The sequence below is a fragment of the Azolla caroliniana genome, unplaced genomic scaffold (genome assembly GCF_043228905.1).
Source record: "Azolla caroliniana isolate FFs.n. ecotype wild unplaced genomic scaffold, voAzoCaro1.0.p SCAF_1, whole genome shotgun sequence".
In the NCBI taxonomy this organism is placed as follows: Eukaryota; Viridiplantae; Streptophyta; class Polypodiopsida; order Salviniales; family Salviniaceae; genus Azolla; species Azolla caroliniana.
In genome coordinates, this window is record NW_028230436.1 from 29,860,789 (window position 1) to 29,878,965 (window position 18,177).

Below are 18,177 nucleotides of genomic sequence, written 5' to 3' on the forward strand. Positions count from 1 at the left end.
GGGGAAATCATATTCTTTTTAAGACCATCTCACTTTTTGTTATAAACGATTTTAACATAATGCACCCATTTGTTTATACGAGAATTCAATATCATTGATCGAAAGATTGCAATTTGATATTAGTATGAGAATGAAAAGTGATTTATTCTTTTCTTAGTGGGGTATACGATGACATAGATGGGGAGCAAGAATATAATTTAATTCCCAATTTATGTGAGGAACTTTTGACATATTAATGTTGATTTGTTCAAGGTCTAAGGTGCATTAAAGAGTGCCCAATCACATACACACCAAACAATTCATCAAGGTTCCCTTCAAACTTCTTTGAACCATTTTTAGGGCCTTTGATCTCTCACATAGGCAACTCCCAACTTTCCTAGGGATTATATCTGAGAAACATCTTCTACATCTCACTTTACACAAGCTTAGAATTAGGGGTTGGCAACGGCACGGCTCAAGCCTAAACCGTTGAGCTTAACCGGTTTAAAACGCCTTCGCGGCTCGACTCAGGCTTGAGTTTGACTAAACGGTTTGAGCTTGGTTCGGCTTGGCTTGAGTCTTGCCAAACCGGCTCAAACCAGTTATGTGGTTTACTAGTTAGGTTAAAGAAAAACTTCAAAGTTAGAAATTAGTTCAAAACTTGAGAGAGAGAGAGAGACTACACAGACGAGACCCAAAGTCAAAGATGGAGATCGTTTTTCTATTTCTGAGATATTGGGAATTGCGTCATAATTGGAATATGCGCAAAGCTTATGTATTCGATGGTAGACATGGAGTGAAAGCATATCTACGAAAGTTGAAGGGAGTACTAATGTGGCCATTTTCTTTATTGGAGCAAGTGGAAATCCTTTCCTTAGTGGAGTGTTCGTCTTGCCTATTGGCAATTCAATATGTTCCACTACCCATGTAGTGTAGTGTAGTGTAGTTAGTGGGTGACCATACTTCATGGTCACACGGTACACCCATTGTAAGTAGTGTTTTTTACACGCATTTATTAATATAATTGTGTGTTTTCACCCAAAAAAAATAAAAACTACATAAGACGAAGAGAGAGAGAGAGAGAGAGAGGGAGGGAGGTTTCCAAGCCAGTTCCCAAGCAGGTTTAGCCTAAACCAGTTTAGGGGTTGGTTTGGTTTGGTTTGTTCAAGTTTGAGAACCCCAAAACAGTTTAGGCTTAACTAGTTTGGCTTGGATAAGGCCAAACCGGTTAAGCCTAAACCAAACTGTTGCCGATTCCTGCTTAGAATTGAGAATCCTCTGGGACATTTCGTGGCTCATTTCAAGATTAGCAAGATCCTCAATCTGCATATCTATATTTTCGCTACATTGACGCAACCACATTCGAAGACAAGGGGAAGTTCATGTTATGCTTTGCATGTGAATTCTCAACACATCCTTGGAAGTGAACTAGGCAAACACATGAGGAGAAAGATTTGACAAATCCCAAGGTCTAATAAATAGATTTAAACATGGCTAATAAGGGGTTAAACAACATTGGGCATCATAAGAAAGCAAAATCACACAAATGAAAGCCCAAAAATCTTCTTTAAAGAATGGGATGGATTGACACCATACTAAAAATGTTTAAATTGTAATTTTAAGATTGAGCTACTTTTTAGCACAAAAATATGACAAACGCAGCCAATCTAGCACTCAATGCCTCAGATTCTTGGGAAAATGCAGCGTAATTTTGTTTCCAATTAGAATAGCTATCTATAGGGGAGGATAAAAGTATGAACTTAAAGAGAATCCCAGAAACAAGAGACCTCCAACTGTTGCAACCGTTCTTTGAGAAATTTTCAATGCTAGCAGGCGGCCACCAATCACCGCAAGAGTAGTGCATATTGTATGACCTGCAGTTGCACCAACTGTGACTCCGAACGCATTTTTATGTGTTGCCAGCTACAAAAACGCAACACGCAGATTAGCATTGTTGCGAGCAAAATCAAACTATGAGAAGAAGAAAAAAAATTTAAAAATTAAGTTATGTGCATTTATATGCACGGATCAATAGATACACACCGCAATAGTAGCAATCTGACTTCTATCGCCCCATTCTGCCAAGAAAGTCAAAATGAACGCCTGTAAAAAAAACATCAAGTTTTCTGGTGTGAAGCATGGCTTTCACAATTTCAAGAATCGCATGATATAAGACAACTTTGCATTAATATTTTTACAACTTGCGGATGCAGATCCACACCCTTCTTGGGATGCTTGCTAAGTGAAAATGATAATGAAAAGATACATAATTATATAGCAAAACAACTTCGGATAGATTGTTGATGCACCTTCTTACCTCCAAAAAGATAGGTGTGCAGAAGCGTGATAGAACTTTCCTCCAGACAGTCTTGCCTTGTGGAGCCCCTTCAAGTTTTTCTTCAACCTAAACAATCAAGCATTCAACACAAGTATAAACCATTTCTCCAAACACTAGAAAATTAAAAGGAACAGCATAGAAGCACCATCAGAAACATGTTATATTCAGAGCATATGTACATGGATATAGCAATTGGAACCTTCTCCATTAAGGAGATCATGCTGTATGCCAATACATAGTATGATTACTAGCTACTTTATCACAGTAACAATGTTGAAGTAAAAAGTCCATGAACATGTGATAGTTTCTATTGCACACAAGAAGTAGCTTTGAATGGTGAAACTTGCCATCATCGCCTAGATAATCAAAATAAGTCATAGGAATGAGTTGATTGTGCCATTTATCTAAGAGTTCCTCAAACAGATGTCATTGTGAACGTTTCAGGCAATTGGTGAAATGCTACGAAAGATAAGTTAAATTTATTTATTTATTTTAATTGTTTAAAATTAACATTTCAATTTCTTTTTTTGAAGTTTTTGCCCCTATTCCTCTTCCTCCTCTTCACCTTCATCCTTCTCCTCTCCCTACTTTTTCCTTTTGTTTCTACAACTCCTTTTTTACTCCTGGTCCCTTGTGCTGGCATTGCAGCCTCTTGTTGCATGGTCCTCACTCCTCCCTTCTTCACTCTCCTTTACTTGCTTACAAGTATACTGTGTATTCCATAAATAATATAAATGTTTCAGCCATATTGTGGTGTGCATGTGTTCCTTTGTGCCACCCTTTTTAGGACGCATGTAGGAAAGCCAACCCAAATGGGTACCTTTGTATCGACTATAAATTGAACAAGAAGTAAGAAGCTAGGCAGGCTGGTTTTGATCTCTTTATGTGCATTTCACAGGGTGCGCTAAAAGGATGGGTTGGCTTAGATACATGCATGCTAAAAAGGGTGTGCTAAAAGGGTGGTACAAAGGAACACATGCACACCACAATATGTTTCAACTCGACCCTACAAGAGACTGAAATATTTTGAGGATGAAACATATGCAGCATTGAAAGAGATCTCAACCTTGAGCACCTTCTCATAAGTAGTTCTTAAAAGTCTGATAACCTACTCGCAGGGTCCTCTCTTCCCCCTTTTTCATTCCCCATCTCTTGCATATGAGTATATTGTGTATCCTATAAATTTAATAAATGTTTCAGCCTGATAACACCCTACCAGCAATGACATTATGTAAACATTGAAAGAGATTTCAATGTAGAGCATCTTCTGATAAGTAAATCATAAAAGTTCAACACCTAGTTGCAGCTCCAACTAAGAACAAATATTATCTAATAGTACAGATACCTTTAACAAGAGACAAACTGTCCACACTATATTCATCAGCCACAAGCACAGTGGCAGACACAAATTTCTACAATAATAAATTCAAATCAATTTCTCTTTTTTCTGATATCTAGTAAGGAATAGATGGAAAACGTTACATTCAGTGAAGCAATGGAAACAAGCATGGGAGTGAGATAGATTCTGATACTTGAGAACATGAAGATTAATAAATTGGCAATCCAATAACAAGTCAAAATAGAGATTACTGTTTTTAGGCATCAGGTCACAAGCAGAAATTGGCATCAGGGACCAAAACCACCCATAACATAAGAAAATACAACCAAACCATAGCTAGAGTCTCAAATGTTCATAACCAACATACCTCCTCAAACTCCTTTTGCTGTGAAACTTTGGAGTTTGATCTCCATGCAATATAAAGTAGCCGGACCCCAAAGAATGCATAGAGGACTGCATGAAAACATGGCATTGTAACATGAAGCAAATGCAACCATAACATTGGACATATTTTGCCTTATATATTTAGTAGACACTTCTGCATAAATTCTACAACCAGTTTACATCTGCCACATAACCAAATTGAGCATAACCTCACCGGTAGCAGCATTATTTGTGTGCTTTTTGGATATCAAGTTAGGCACAATTCTTCCAAGCCCTGTCGAAAGGACCTATTCAAGCACAAGGAAGTGATCGATATCAAGAACATGTCACATTCGCAAAGCGTGCACATTATATTTGATGTCAATGAAAATACTTACAGTCATTATCACAAGAGCACTTAAAGCACCAGAAAGCACGATGGTGCGAGGATGCCGCATTGCTAACAAAGCTGCAATGATAAATGTCTCATCACCAATCTGCACAGATTTCTAACGTTTGATATGTGGATCTAGAATGCAGGCACCTTAGTGTTTTCTTCAGACATAGTCTTAACATTTCTTAACTATAGAGCAAGTTCAACAATTGAGTTTTTCTTGGAAAATAGTGCACAAGATCAACCAATAAAAAAACTAATTTTACCTCGGTGACAAGAATCATGGAGAAGCTCGTGAGGAGCGAATCCAGAAGTCCTCCAGACATTTTCAAGTCACCGTCGGCATTCAGCCAATCATCAGCTTTTTCTTCTCCATCCTCGGCTTTATGGAAAAGCTTTTAACAGCACATCACATTAACACACAGAGAGATAATTGAAATCGCACACATGAAAAATCGAAATCATGTAAGGAATTTGGGATCAAGAAAGTAGCAGTACCTTGGTGCGGAATGAGGATTGATGATGTTTGAGATCGCCATCAGCCGTCGCAATGCTGTCTCCTATTCCCTTTCAAGCAAACAAGAGAAAATCAAGCTTAAATCACTCAGATCTGACATAAGAATGAACATATCTTGATATTTAACAATCAGAAGTAAAAGAAAAAGGAAATCAGAGAAACGGGACAATCTTCAGCAAGTACCTGTTCTGTAGATGCGGCAGATGAGGAGATAGATACTGCAACGAAGAAGAGGGTGAGGATGAGGAGGGAAGCTCGAGGGTAGGAAAGCATGAATGCACGACTCCTGAGCTTATCACGTGATGCAGCAACAGCAGCAGGCATGGCTACCTCCAACCTATTCCTTGCTGCTTCACAGTTTATCTACCCATTTCCCACCCTTCTCACGTGATGAGGGAAAAAGGCACTACTTTAAAAAAAAGAAAATAATAATAATAAAACACGGATATGACTTGCCTGTCAGTCAATCACCAAGCATGTGAAGAAGAAAGAGAGACAGACAGAAACAGAGTAGCCATGGCACCCTTCTTAGGGGTGGTTATTTTTATATCAATACATACCAACGAGTTGGAGGGGTAGCTTCCGGAGATCCCCCCCCCCCCCGAGGGTGCGTGCCGCTCTTCTTAGGGCTGCTTATCAATTCATACCAACGAATTGGAGGGGTCGCTTCGGGAGATCCGAGGGTGGGTGCCACTCTTCTTCGTTCGTCCGCCCTCTCATTTCACGTGTGTACGCATCCGACTCCTCGTTATGGTGCTTACTGTTATACTCATCGTGAATCGCCCTCGTATCATTTTTCCTTCTTCATTTGTGTGTGTCGTGTGTGTGCACATGCATGCTGAGAAACCAAATGCGCATATACCTAGCCATCGTTTATTGCCCGCCAAAATCAGACATTATTGCAACATCATATCGGCCCCTACGAAACAAACTCTACTTAACAAATGTGTCGTGTGTGCACATGCATGCTGAGAAACCAAATGGGCATATACCTAGCCATTGTTTATTGCCAGCCAATATTAGACATTATTGCTACATCAAATCGGCCCCTACTAAACATACGCTACCTAGTTTCCTTTGCATTGGACGTTATTGTTTGCAACAAACTGAAATGATAAGCTATGGGTCATAATTGATTATCATCTTAATTATAACAAATACTAACATTGTCTCTACACAATTTAACAAACTTCACATTGCTTTCTTAGCATCTACTTGAGTGTTACAACAATGTGGAATGGTAAGCATTGGTTGTTTTCTATTCTCACATTAATTGCATCAAACACTAGCTTAAAACTGAACATGAACATTTACTCATGTTCTTTTCGCAACAAATTCTATCTAATGACCCCCCCCCCCCCCCCCCCAATTGTAGTTAAGGCCTTACAACTCCAGGTTTATGCTTTGGATTAATGATCAGTACTCTTACAATATTGGACAATCATCACTCAACTCCAACAACATCAACAATGATCCTCATGGCACATGAGATTTTTCTCACTATACTTTTAAGTTACTTATGTTTGTGATTTTCCAAGGTACAGCTTCTTTTGCTAAAGAAGCATGCATCGAAAACTACAAAAAGCTCATCAACAAAAATCCATAATATTTGATATACATAAACATTGATGAGCATCATCCATGCACACAGTTTTAAATCCTTCTGTAAGAGAGATGATTTAATCATACAAAATACAAAATACATCTCAATCAAAAACGAAACTCGAAATCAATCTACACACTCTTTTCCGAATGGAAATGAGAACCCCCTTTTCTTTGTTCTAGCTTAGCTTCATCTACTTCTTTAAATCTGATGTTTTATCCACTTATAAACATAAGAAACTACTCCTAATAATAGGTTCCTGCACCGTCAAGTTTGTCATCTTAAGAAAGAATGAATATGCATTCCTACAGTCATTAAATATGAACATATTTTTATGATCATCATGAGGTCCCTCTATTTTTGTAATGAACAGGGAGTTTCTGTTCTACATTGTCGAAGCAGCACTGATGATTTTCAGGATATAATAAAAATATTAGATTAAGCCAACATATTTTAGAGAATGAAATCAAAATACACACAACACAAGCTTGCAATTGGTCAGTATGATGACAAGATTGAACATTTTATAAGAGCTGGCATAGGTACATACAAGGCCCTGATTCTGGAACCTGAACCTGAATGGATTTGATTCTAGTGGGCAGCCAAAGTTAGCTGATACCGACAACTCTTTGCATATATAAAGACAGTATGGCAGGTTCTTTCAAGATATCATGTCCGCCAGAAGGCATGAAGTAATAAGACATTTTTTACACCTTCATGAAGTGCATGTGCAGCAAAGAAACGCAAGCACAAGGACCTGAAACCAAGTACTGAATGACTGTCGATAAGTACAGGGGAAGTTTAGCAACGTTCAGGCCTAATGTCTAAAACTGTGACATGCAGCTCCAGCTTCAAAATCACATGTTGGCTGCTTCAAAGCCAGACGGTGTGAATCCCATCAAGGGGGAAAAAGGCTACAAACAGTTTCAAAGAATCAACACTGGATCCTAAAACGAATGGTTTACAACGTAGTGGTGTTCAGGAAGACATCATCTGGTTTGCACTCATCTTCATCAAACGCAAAGAGCTCGCCATCCTTGTCTTCGTCACTAGTGAAGTCTCTGTGGTATAGTCTCGCATGAGAAGAAATGTAGATCATTTTCTGTGCTTTCTCAGCTGCAACTCGGGTATTTGCATTCCGATACACCCACTTCCATATCGACAAATTGCATTTCAGACTGCTTGATGTGGCATGTAGAAACATCAACCGCACGGCAACCTTGCCAAGTACTTTGAACTCACTAAGGCATGTTTCCCACACAAGCCTTCTGCTCTGAGAACTGACAGGCTTAAGCTTTCCTGTCATGGGGTCCCTCTCTTTCATTTGCACAGCCTGCGCATAGAGTGGGTCTAGTCCATTTGCTCTCCATTTCAAAAGTTCCATCACTGCAACATGGGCCTCTTCCCGAGACACAAGCCTAGTGATGAGGTGATCCACATCTTTTTCTTGCTCAGCTGTCAAGCATTTGAAAGGCGGCAAGTACTTTCCACCGGGGTCCCTAATCAGATACAGTGGGTCGAGGACGAAAGCAGCAGACCATGCTGGGTGATAGTTCTTATTAAACCGTTTCTCGATCACCTGATCAATGCAGCCCTCGTTCTTGTCATAACGGGTGAACCAATCTTTTACTTTGGTCTTGAAATCGACCCACAAAGGTAGGCACTGGCTGACTGAGGGCCTCTCTGCTTCTATCTCTTGGATCGTTCCTTTAACCAGCTTCACAAGTGACAAAACAGCCTCCAGGTCAGTCCAAAATCTCATGTCTGAGACCATCTCAACCACCTCTCGGCCTATCGGATCATCTGTAAAGGCCATCTTGAAGGAATCATCCATGCCCACCAGCTGAAGAACCCGTGCAGAGTCTGCAATGTCTTCGGCTATGGAGATGGCATATAGATGCTGTGGCAATTCCGAATAATGCATTCCCGAGAGGGGTGTCCTCAATAGCTTGAGGCTATCAATTTCATTCCCTTGCAGCTTTAATAAATAGTTCCATGCAGGCGGCTTACTGGCAAAGAAATTCATTATCTTCCTGCAATCATTATCCACGGTTCTGAAGAGGGAGCTGTGCTTAAAAAAGCTCTTCAGTAGGCTACTAAAACCATGAATTTGGCAGGGTAAGTTCACCATCCACCTGTTCTTATACTCCAATGACTGTAACGCCTTGAGCGTATGTTTATCTGCATCAGCCACTATACCAACACATCGTTCTGGGTTCGAGTCACACACGACAACTGCTGCCTCCCACAGGGTCTCCTCAGCAAGCTTAGCAGAGGGGCAAGGACCACCACTCAGAGTGATAACCTTGTGAAAGAGGCTAGTTCCATTGGGCAAGTTGAGGGTCACATTGACTAGTGTTTCACCCATCACAGTCACCCTCTTCCACCACCCATCAGACGAAAGCTGAAAGAACAAGGCATCACGAAGCCTCGCTTCCGACTCCATTCTCACCTCTTCGAATTTGGCATCTAGCTTGGGACCTGCTAGATACCGCCTGCTGACGGTCGGAAGGCCAACGAGGCTCAAGAATGCCTTGAATTTGGGATGCTCCATGCAGGAGAAGGAGACAGAGCCACACGACTCGTAGAGCCACTCGGCGAGCAAGTTGAGGGCCGATTCGATTTGGCCGTTGCTGAGGGCGGGGCCGCCGCCGTTCTTTCCCCCTCCACCTCCACCTCCACCTCCACCAGAGGGGCTCTTCAATTTCTTCACATTGTCTTCAAGAAGGGCGAGGGCGCCCAAGTCCTCTTTGCCGCCGGAAAGCAAGAGAGGCGGGGCGGCAGCGCGAAGGAGCATGTCCTCGACCGTGGCGGAGGCGAGGGGGGGAGCGGGGAGGGCAGGGACAGAGGAAGGGGCATTCCTCTTCCTGTTGAGGGGGCCTCCAGCCCCGGAATTCGCTCTATGGGGAGGGTTGTGGTTAGAAGTGGTGGGGGTGGAGGGGGGCGGGGCACAGGCCAGGGGCTTGGGGACGACGCCATTGAAATTAGGGCAGGTTCCACGCTTGAGGTGCTCCGAGGCAGTGCGGGAAGGGTTGGATGCAGAGAACAGGGCAGCACACAGCCCACACCGCAGCTTCACGGCTTTGGCCGCCCCTGTGCTCTGGTTCTGCACCAGGATGGGCTCCAGGTGGGCCCAATACCAGGCTCCTTTACCTTTCACGGCCTTGGTCCGAACTGTGACCAGACCTTCGTACCTCTTGTGGAGGGCCTTGACGGAGAGGTCGTCGTCCGCGGAGGCCGCATGTGAAGAAGTAAGAGCCATCATGAGACACACACACACACAGACAGATAGAGCCAACGAACGAGAGAGATAAAGAGAGAGAAGCTGCGAAGGAGAGACAGGGAGGGAATTCGTGTTGCTTCGTCTTTCTTCACCCTGCAGCTCTGAAGCAGAAGGAGGGAGTTGCGAGGTCGGGCATGTCGCAGAGGAGGAAGGAAGGAAGAGGGGCCCCAGATCTATGACTCCACCATGCCTCCTTGGAGAAATGGGGGAGATTTCTGAGCTGAGATCTGTGGGAACCTGTACAAAGAAATTGACGGCGGAGCCTGCACAGTCGAAGAAAGGAAGAGAAGGGAAGGGGGGGAAGGGCGGGTCCTCTGTTTTTCTTTGGATGCCTCTGTGTATGTGTGTGTGTGTGTGTGTGTGTGTCTGAGAGAGAGAGAGAGAGAGAGAGAGAGAGAGGGGAGAGAGGAGAGGGGTCTAGTAATACGTTGCGTTTTGTGCTGCTTTCTGCTTTCTGCTTTCTGCTGTTCGTGGTCGTCTTCTGAGGGAGAGAGAGTTAGGTATGTATGTATGTATGTATGTATGTATGTATGTACATATGTGGGTAGGTAGATAGGTATGTATGTATGTATGTATATATGCAGGAATGTATGAATGAATGAAAGGATTTATATCCTTCCAGCCAGCCTATAGTCTTGAAAAACTCTAACCATCTTTTAGCCCGCTTCTACCCCCCCCCCCCCAAAATCGCCTCACTTTCGGTAACATTGAGCGTATTTAGATGAACGTGTATCCATTGTTATGTCTTCAAATCAATGTCATCACGATCCCAAATTTCTAAGTTGCAGACCGCATCCACCTACAAGTAGCGGGTGCGGAAGAGTGGTGCATTGGAGGGTATTTTAATATGATCGAATCCATTCACGATAGCTCCACACAACAACCCCGTAGTTCTACAAGGAAGGGAACGTAAACAATGGGAGAAGCTATGTGTACACCTGCACCTACGAGACATCTAGCATTCTGACAACTTCCAACGAAAATGGATTCTCTCCTATTCTCCCGACCAGACGGGCAGAATAGTGAACCCACCCTATCTCGCATTGATTGCATTTATGTCGCATAACTCTAGGCACGATTTTCTCTGACCATTACCCGATAGCTGGTCATTTTCAATTGCACCGAAAATGGGGCCCATTCCAGACTCGCATCCCACATGCTATTTACACATTTATAGAGGTGAAGGACCAACTCTCCAACCAATGGTCATTACCCGTCAATGACTCATCAACATCTAACAAACTTCTAGCTAAATTAACAAGAGCTTCAACTCTCCTACATGAGATTGTCAAGACTAGAAGCAAGGATGCTCAGGAGAAGCGACAAAGGACAAAACGGGGACTAATAGCCTTACAACGACTCCAACAGAGATACTCGTCATGTATTTGGATCACAAGACAAGTCGTCACAGCCAAACATGAACTCAACATGGCGGAAAAGGAAATATATGACATGGAGTTTCATGGAAGCATGGCACGATGGTTTCGAGTAGGGGACAAAACACGAAGGAATTCTTCCGCTCCAAAGGCCCGAGGCATGCTAGAACAGTGATGTGCAGCCTCAACCGAGAGGATGGAACGACCACTGAGGATGGCGACGAAATGAGGAATACATGGCTCGTGCATCCCCTATCAATCATTGAGATATGGGAGGCCCTCTCTGATCTGGATGCCGATAGTTGCCCCGGAATCAACGGCCTCACCTCACACTTTTTCACATGCCTTTGGGACACTATTAAAGAAGACCTCCTCCAGGCATATGAGGAGATCATCACCTCTAGAAGCATGCCGAAGGAATTTGGACAGGGGATGATACATCTCATTCCTAAAAGTGGTAGGAGTGCCAACGACATTAACAAGTGGCAGCCCATAACTCTTCTCAATATTGTATTTAAGTTGCTCGCAAAAATCGTGGCACGCCGTTTAACACCACTTCTCCCTCAACTCATTCATCCGTCCCAAACAGGGTTCGTTAGAAATCGGAGCATCCTAGACAACCTCTTCTCATTCTGGGAAGCAATAGCCCTTGCCAAGCATACCAACAACAAGGTAGCGGTGGTGCTACTAGATTTTGAGAAAGCCTACGACAGAGTATGTTGGAACTTTCTAGAAAGTGTGATGGGGGAACTCGGCTTTCACGAGAGATGGATCAAAGGCATTGCAGGACTTTATAGGAACGACAGTAGTTCCTTTCTCCGAATATCCCGATCCATACGACAGGGATGCCCACTAGCTCCATCCTTATTTCTATTATATGTCAAAGCACTCTCTTGCTTCTTCAACTCGTGGCATCTCAACCTACGTGGTCTTCCCGTACCTCATTCTCACCAAAGTATCCTAGATATAGAATTTGCAGATGACACAACGGTCTACCTGCAAGGGAACTTGGAAAACCTCCAAAAGCTAGAAAGTGGGCTAGCCGTATTTTGCAAGAGATCCAATGCCATGATCAATTGGCACAAATCTTGCACAATATGGCTTTCTCATGAAACACATCCGGCACGGCACCCACATCTTGCTTTCAAATGGATCGATCAAGGAGCGAGCACCAAATATTTGGGTTTCCAAATTGGTTTCAACATACCGTCAGAGACTATGATTGCACCCGTTATCCATTCCATTCAACAAAAGTTGATACATTGGAGCTCGAAAAAACTGTCACTAGCGGGTTGCATCATAGTGGCAAACCAGGTACTACTCGCAACAGCATGGTACAATCTATCATGTTGGACAATCTCCAAGGAAAGTATACATCATATTCAACAACTGGTCCACAACTACATTTGGTCTGGTAAAGAAGACCATGTAGCTCGCGCCAAGGTGGCGTGGCCTATCCTCACAACACCTAAGTCGAGAGGGGGATTGGGTCTTATTGATTCCCTTTCACAATCAAAAGCCTTACTTGCCAAATTTGTGGTGCGAGGACTCCAACCAGGAAATGACTATTGGAAACTACTACTACAATTATGTTTCGCCTACTTTAGGCCACAAAAAGGGGTCAATTGGGCCCCCAAACGGGATGGATTCTAAACATGGACCTCAAACCTAGTTTCTCCTACCAATTGGAGGATAGATTTAGTGCATCCATGTGGAAGACATGGTGTGACATTAGACAAGGGCTCAAGTGCGATCAACCGAGATCCGAACCTGCCCGGCTCAGTCAATGTATCCTATGGAACCCATGTATCAAGGATGAATCTAATCAACTCCTGGGATCACGTAAGGGGTTGTCATGGGGATACATTGCAGAAGGTCCAGGAAAAAGTATAGAATGTTGGCGACGGTTTATGTCACTGCCACTATAAGATCAAGCCAACATACTCCATGGATTCAGGGGCGGATGGACTATGAGGTCGGAAATCATTAATGCTCTATTGATTAGGGAAACTACTACTCAAAGGACGACAATGGAGAAATGGATAAGCCACGAGGAGGAGGGATCTCTGTTCCCGAGAGGTTGGGGACCACCAGACGGACTCGAAGGCTCTAAATTGCGAGACACTGAGACACCAACATAGAATAACACAATTCGAGTACTCGCATATACTAGTTATAAATGGATTGTTGATCCCGATCCGATCAAAGTACAATCCGATTGGCACATATGTACTCATGAAAACACATGGCTACGTAAGGTCAGTTGAGACCCTTTGCAATGGACATGGCGTGATCCTTACATGGGGCAAGGAAGCAAACCCATCCCTTTCTTCCAATTCACAACTAGATTGGGTCGCCATATTCTAGTTGCTCAAATTGCCCGAGAGCCAGTTGTTGCGAAGGTCTGGCACACATTTCAAGTTCCTCCAACAATAATCACCAAGTTTTGGCTGAAATTTTGGAAACAACAACACGTGAGGCGAATTACCACGTTCCAATGGCTATTGATACATAAGTCCCTACCGGTGGGAGCATGGCAACGTGGGACCCTTAGCTCTCCTAATTGTGTGGAGTGCCCACATGCAGTATAATCAATACGACACGCTCTGTGGAACTGCCCAACGTCCCATCAAATATGGCGGGGGGTTGGCCGCTTGTTGCAATTATGCCAGGTGCAAGGCTCAATCAAGTGGGGGCATATATGTTGGCTATCATGGCAGACCGCAGTTGACAGATACGAGCATCAGGAGGGGATGACTTTGGTGATAAAAGAACAAGAGGTTTTTTTTCTCCTCCAGCAGCAATGTCCACTCAACTCCTCTTAATGACAAATCTCAGTTGTGTTGGAATTGGTCAGCCCAATAAACTCTTTGGATTCTATGGAAACAACGGTGTAGACGAGTCTTCTCCACCCAAACCGCGCATCCAACAAGGTTACTGCAAGAGGTATGGAGTGAAATTGTAGCCACTCTAAAGAGCAAATATGATGGCCTCAAGGGCGGCTCTGATGGAGTTGAAAGACAACGAATAGCCTTCATCCAACAATGGTGGTCCTCTCCCTTTCTTAAGTCAGTGGGCATCCACATAAGATGGAACTATCGCGTCCCTACAGGGATTTGTACATAATCGTCTCATTTGTAAAATTTTATAACTAATGGATGGGGTTTTTTTTTTGGAAAATAAATAAATAAAATTCTAGTTGTTGCTTATATTTTTGAGTCATGTTTATTCGCATCGAAATCTACCTTTTGGGGTTGATGCTTCATTTTTTGCTATGCCCCAACTTCTTATGGACCATAGTACGTAAAATTCATGTTCGTCTGCCATATCATTCGTTTTCCTACGTTGGAAAACGAACATGATGATATTCAAATATTCGTGTGTGTTTTTTTTCCTTCCCCCCCCCCCTTTTCCTCTGCACATCAACGTAACGTTACGCTCTCCTCTCCTCTCCCACCTAGCCTCGAACGATTTGCATACCAACGAGATTCAGGTATATTTAGGGTTAAAGTTCTGTAATGAAATTTCTGAAATTTTTGTAATGAAATTATTCTATAAAGCTTGTAATTGCTTTAATTTGTCTATAATTTCTATCATTTTGAAGTAATTCGTGTAATGTCTATACACACATACTAAGCTATGTAGTACAAAAATTACAATAAATAGATTTTGATATTTACGTTTTACATTAATTTAGGAACTAATGGGTAGACAAAAAGGCCTGGAGTGGGAACATGTTCTAATTCAAGTAAAGAATGCAAAAGGAACGTATTTGATGAAATGCAAATATTGTAATCATGTCTTTGTTGGTGGCCCTCATCGAATTAGGGCCCATTAATGTGTTTTTTTTTTGCAATTTTAAAAAAATATTTACCGTGAAAAAATATTTACCTTATAGTAAATCATTTATCTAAAAGTATGGTATTTATCATTCTTTGAGGATGTTTATCATTCTCGAACACAAATGCACGAATGGTACATATGGTTCATACTATGTTATGGACATCCTAAAAGGTGTAGTATTGATCTGAATCATGATAATTGTCTTTGTTTCTGAGGTCATATAGCACGTGTGCATTTGGATCACCACCCACCTTGTTTAGGATGTTCTTACCCTACTTTGCAAGCCACACAATGATAATCACCAAGGTGCTAAACCTAATTGTTGCCCATGACCCTTTATGTTTGCCATGAATTGTTTATTGTACACTTATTGCTAGCAAACAATCACCCTTGTGATAGGCCTTTTCTACCCAAGACAATGAGTGTACATTATTCTCGGTTGATGATTAGCAATTAGTTAAAAAATGAAAGAACATATTGAAGTTAGGGTGTCTATCCAATGCAACCATCTTGGCACAAAGGGCAATAGATGAATACACGATCCAATTATATGGTATGATGGCTTTTGTATTATACCTTGGGGAGCCGACCAAACTAAAAATCTGAACTATGGGAGAGCTTTGTCACACCCACAACTCTCTCTAAGATGCCATGTTGGAGGGAGTAACTACTTTTCTTTATAGGCTTCTATATATGCCATGTGTCCTACATCCTTACGCATTGCCTCAAGTTCTTGGATAATCAAATTTCCACTACCCTACTCTTGCATCCATCAAGATCAACCAATAATGTGGGTCGCCAAGACAATGCTTAATGTAACTAGTAGTCGATGCCCACTGTAATTAGTACTCGTAACATCCTCTATGTATAGTTCTTTAGAATTATGTTGCATGGCTCTCTTTCTCGTGATTCACATTAACATGGCATGCCCTACTTCAGCTTCATCAGGTGCGATAGCTCTTATTTAGCACATAAAAGTCCAATCATAGGAGATTAGACGATAGGTTTGGCTAAAGCAACTTCAAAGACGTGTCATGAGAAGAAAGAATAGGGTGTCATGATCCAAGGAGCACAAACGTGGACACAAACCGAAGACGAGGAAATACAAGATTATAAGAGGTTATGAATGGGAGAGCATTTTCGGTAGACAAAAGTTTGATTACCGAAAACACAGCCATAGGATCGGAGAAGAGAATGCTTTGTATGTTCACACGATCGATAATTGGGCGGATCAGATGTGTGGGTTCATACAAACCCAGATCTGCCCCCCTTCCTTAAATTTAACCCCCCTTAGCATTGTCTGTCTCACAAAGATTTAGCGACTTTATCATATATGTACATATTATATAGGCAAAGACAGATATTCAGATAAGATTTGGATATTTTCGTTCAATGGAATTCTGAAACAGAGTAACTCAGAGAAGCACAGAGACAGAGACAGAGAGAGTGGACATGGAGCTCTCCTCCTGTCGCGGTAGTACCGCTCTCCATCCTAATGCAATGCACAGTCCAGGTCTCAGTCTCGGTCGCACCATTCATCCTCCATCCTACCTAGGGCACATACACCCATACTCTGTTTCGCTCACCTGCAAGCCTGGTAGCAGTAGTTGTTCTGGGAGGAGGGCCAAAACCTTCAGAAGTGTTCATCAGCCGAGAAGCTCAACAGTCCTCGCTTCTGCTTCAACGTCAGATGGTGTGATCAGCACGAGCCCTCAAGCTGCGGCACTGGTGGATTCCCTTCTTTCCCTGGTAAGTAACGTATGTAGATCTACAATGTTCTTCTTGTACCAGATCAACATGAAAGAAAAGAGGACATACAAGAGGTCCTGGTGTTTAAGTGTGTATGTGTGTGTTTCTATACCTTGGCTTCTTGATTAAACATATGCACACAAACACACATATACATATACATATACATATACATATACATATACATATACATATACATATACATATACATATACATATATGATAGGTGGAAGGGAGTGATAGAGGAGCTGCCTTGGGAGAGGCGGAAGTGAAGAAAGTGGATGAGCTGATACAGAAGCTGGAGGGCCACTGCATACCACAGCCCCTTCAAAGTCCTCTGCTCTTTGGAGGTGAGTGAGTTACCATGATCATGTTTGGATTTGGGGAATGTGTACATTGGAATAACATCCACATATATCAAAGGTCCCATCCGCCCCGCCCCAACCAACCATAAATCAAATGCCGCCTCTCACTTTTTTCTTTTCCCTTGTTCTTGTGCTAAGACTGGGATGTGGTGTACTCTTCGAATCCGACCTCCACCGGTGGCTACTACCGGAGTGCGATCGGCCGTGCCCTTCTAAAGACTAAGCAGATGATACAAGATGTCAAACCCCCGGCATCGGTGAAAAATGCCGTCTCCTTTTCGGCTCTGGGTAATTTAGTGGATGGGGAAGTCTCCCTTGAAGGTCAGTCCTCTCTTTCTCTCTCTTTTCGTCCCCCTATGCATCCATTCATTCTATTGTGGATGTAGCAAAAATCTATCGTGGAAGCGGCAAAACTTTAAGATGTTTCTTTGGTTTTTTCCTGATTCAGGAAAGCTCGAAGCTCTGGATGATAAGTCGGTTAAGATTATGTTCGAGCCGCCAAACTTGAAGTTTGGGTCATTTGAGTTCCAATATGGTGGAACTAGTAGTGTCCAAATCGCGATCATCTACTTGGATGAGAGAATAAGGCTCGGGAGGGGCTCCCGAGGCTCTCTCTTTGTATTTAAAAGGCGTTAGGTATTTTTCACAACAAGGAACTCATGTGTATCAATTCGATGATATAAATAATAATGCTTAGAAATAGCAGTGTTTGCACAAGAAAGAGGAGAGGGATGGTTAGGTCGTATGTTCTAACTAAATAAGGCATTTTTACCATGAGTGCTGTCATGCCATCATTTCTGCTGGCAGAATTATGGCTTGTTGATCCTTTTTTTACATTAAGGAATGTTCTTATGGCCCATTTCTCCCGTATACTATCAGATAGAGGAAGTTCTAACATAGAATCAGCCATATTTTGAGCTTTAGGGTTTCCGTGGGGTTCATTTGTGTATCTTTAGTGGGGTCATTTATTGTAATTATACTAAGCTTCTCCTACATACTTCTCTAGACTGAACCATGCTAGGTACACT

General features: G+C 42.5%; 3 protein-coding genes across 4 annotated transcripts in view; 1 reads left to right on the forward strand and 2 right to left on the reverse strand.

Annotated features, from left to right (window-relative positions):
- Positions 1 to 18,013, forward strand: part of LOC147869566 (Plastid-lipid associated protein PAP / fibrillin family protein) — a 91,760-nt gene extending 73,747 nt beyond the window's left edge. Inside the window, exons 2-5 of one of the 2 annotated variants that reach the window (XM_087330932.1) lie at positions 16,483 to 16,784; positions 17,011 to 17,134; positions 17,288 to 17,470; positions 17,598 to 18,013. In XM_087330932.1, the coding sequence (XP_087187058.1) occupies positions 16,488 to 16,784; positions 17,011 to 17,134; positions 17,288 to 17,470; positions 17,598 to 17,785 (792 nt within the window). In that variant the 5' untranslated portion in view covers positions 16,483 to 16,487 and the 3' untranslated portion in view covers positions 17,786 to 18,013. Of the gene's footprint in view, positions 1 to 16,429; positions 16,785 to 17,010; positions 17,135 to 17,287; positions 17,471 to 17,597 lie in introns of those variants that run through there. The other variant, XM_087330923.1, reaches the window with a different exon arrangement.
- Positions 1,523 to 5,324, reverse strand: LOC147869578 (GDT1-like protein 4). The gene is made up of 9 exons (XM_087330880.1): positions 5,114 to 5,324; positions 4,912 to 4,980; positions 4,680 to 4,808; positions 4,418 to 4,516; positions 4,255 to 4,327; positions 4,024 to 4,109; positions 2,297 to 2,383; positions 2,023 to 2,082; positions 1,523 to 1,902 (listed from the first exon to the last, which is right to left on the reverse strand). Exons 1-9 carry the CDS (start codon positions 5,252 to 5,254, stop codon positions 1,714 to 1,716), a joined length of 933 nt encoding a protein of 310 aa, XP_087187006.1. The 5' UTR covers positions 5,255 to 5,324; the 3' UTR covers positions 1,523 to 1,713.
- LOC147869579 (uncharacterized) lies at positions 7,038 to 9,851 on the reverse strand. Its single transcript, XM_087330891.1, has one exon. It carries the CDS (start codon positions 9,796 to 9,798, stop codon positions 7,495 to 7,497), a length of 2,304 nt encoding a protein of 767 aa, XP_087187017.1. The 5' UTR covers positions 9,799 to 9,851; the 3' UTR covers positions 7,038 to 7,494.
- Positions 18,014 to 18,177: the final 164 nt, after the last annotated feature.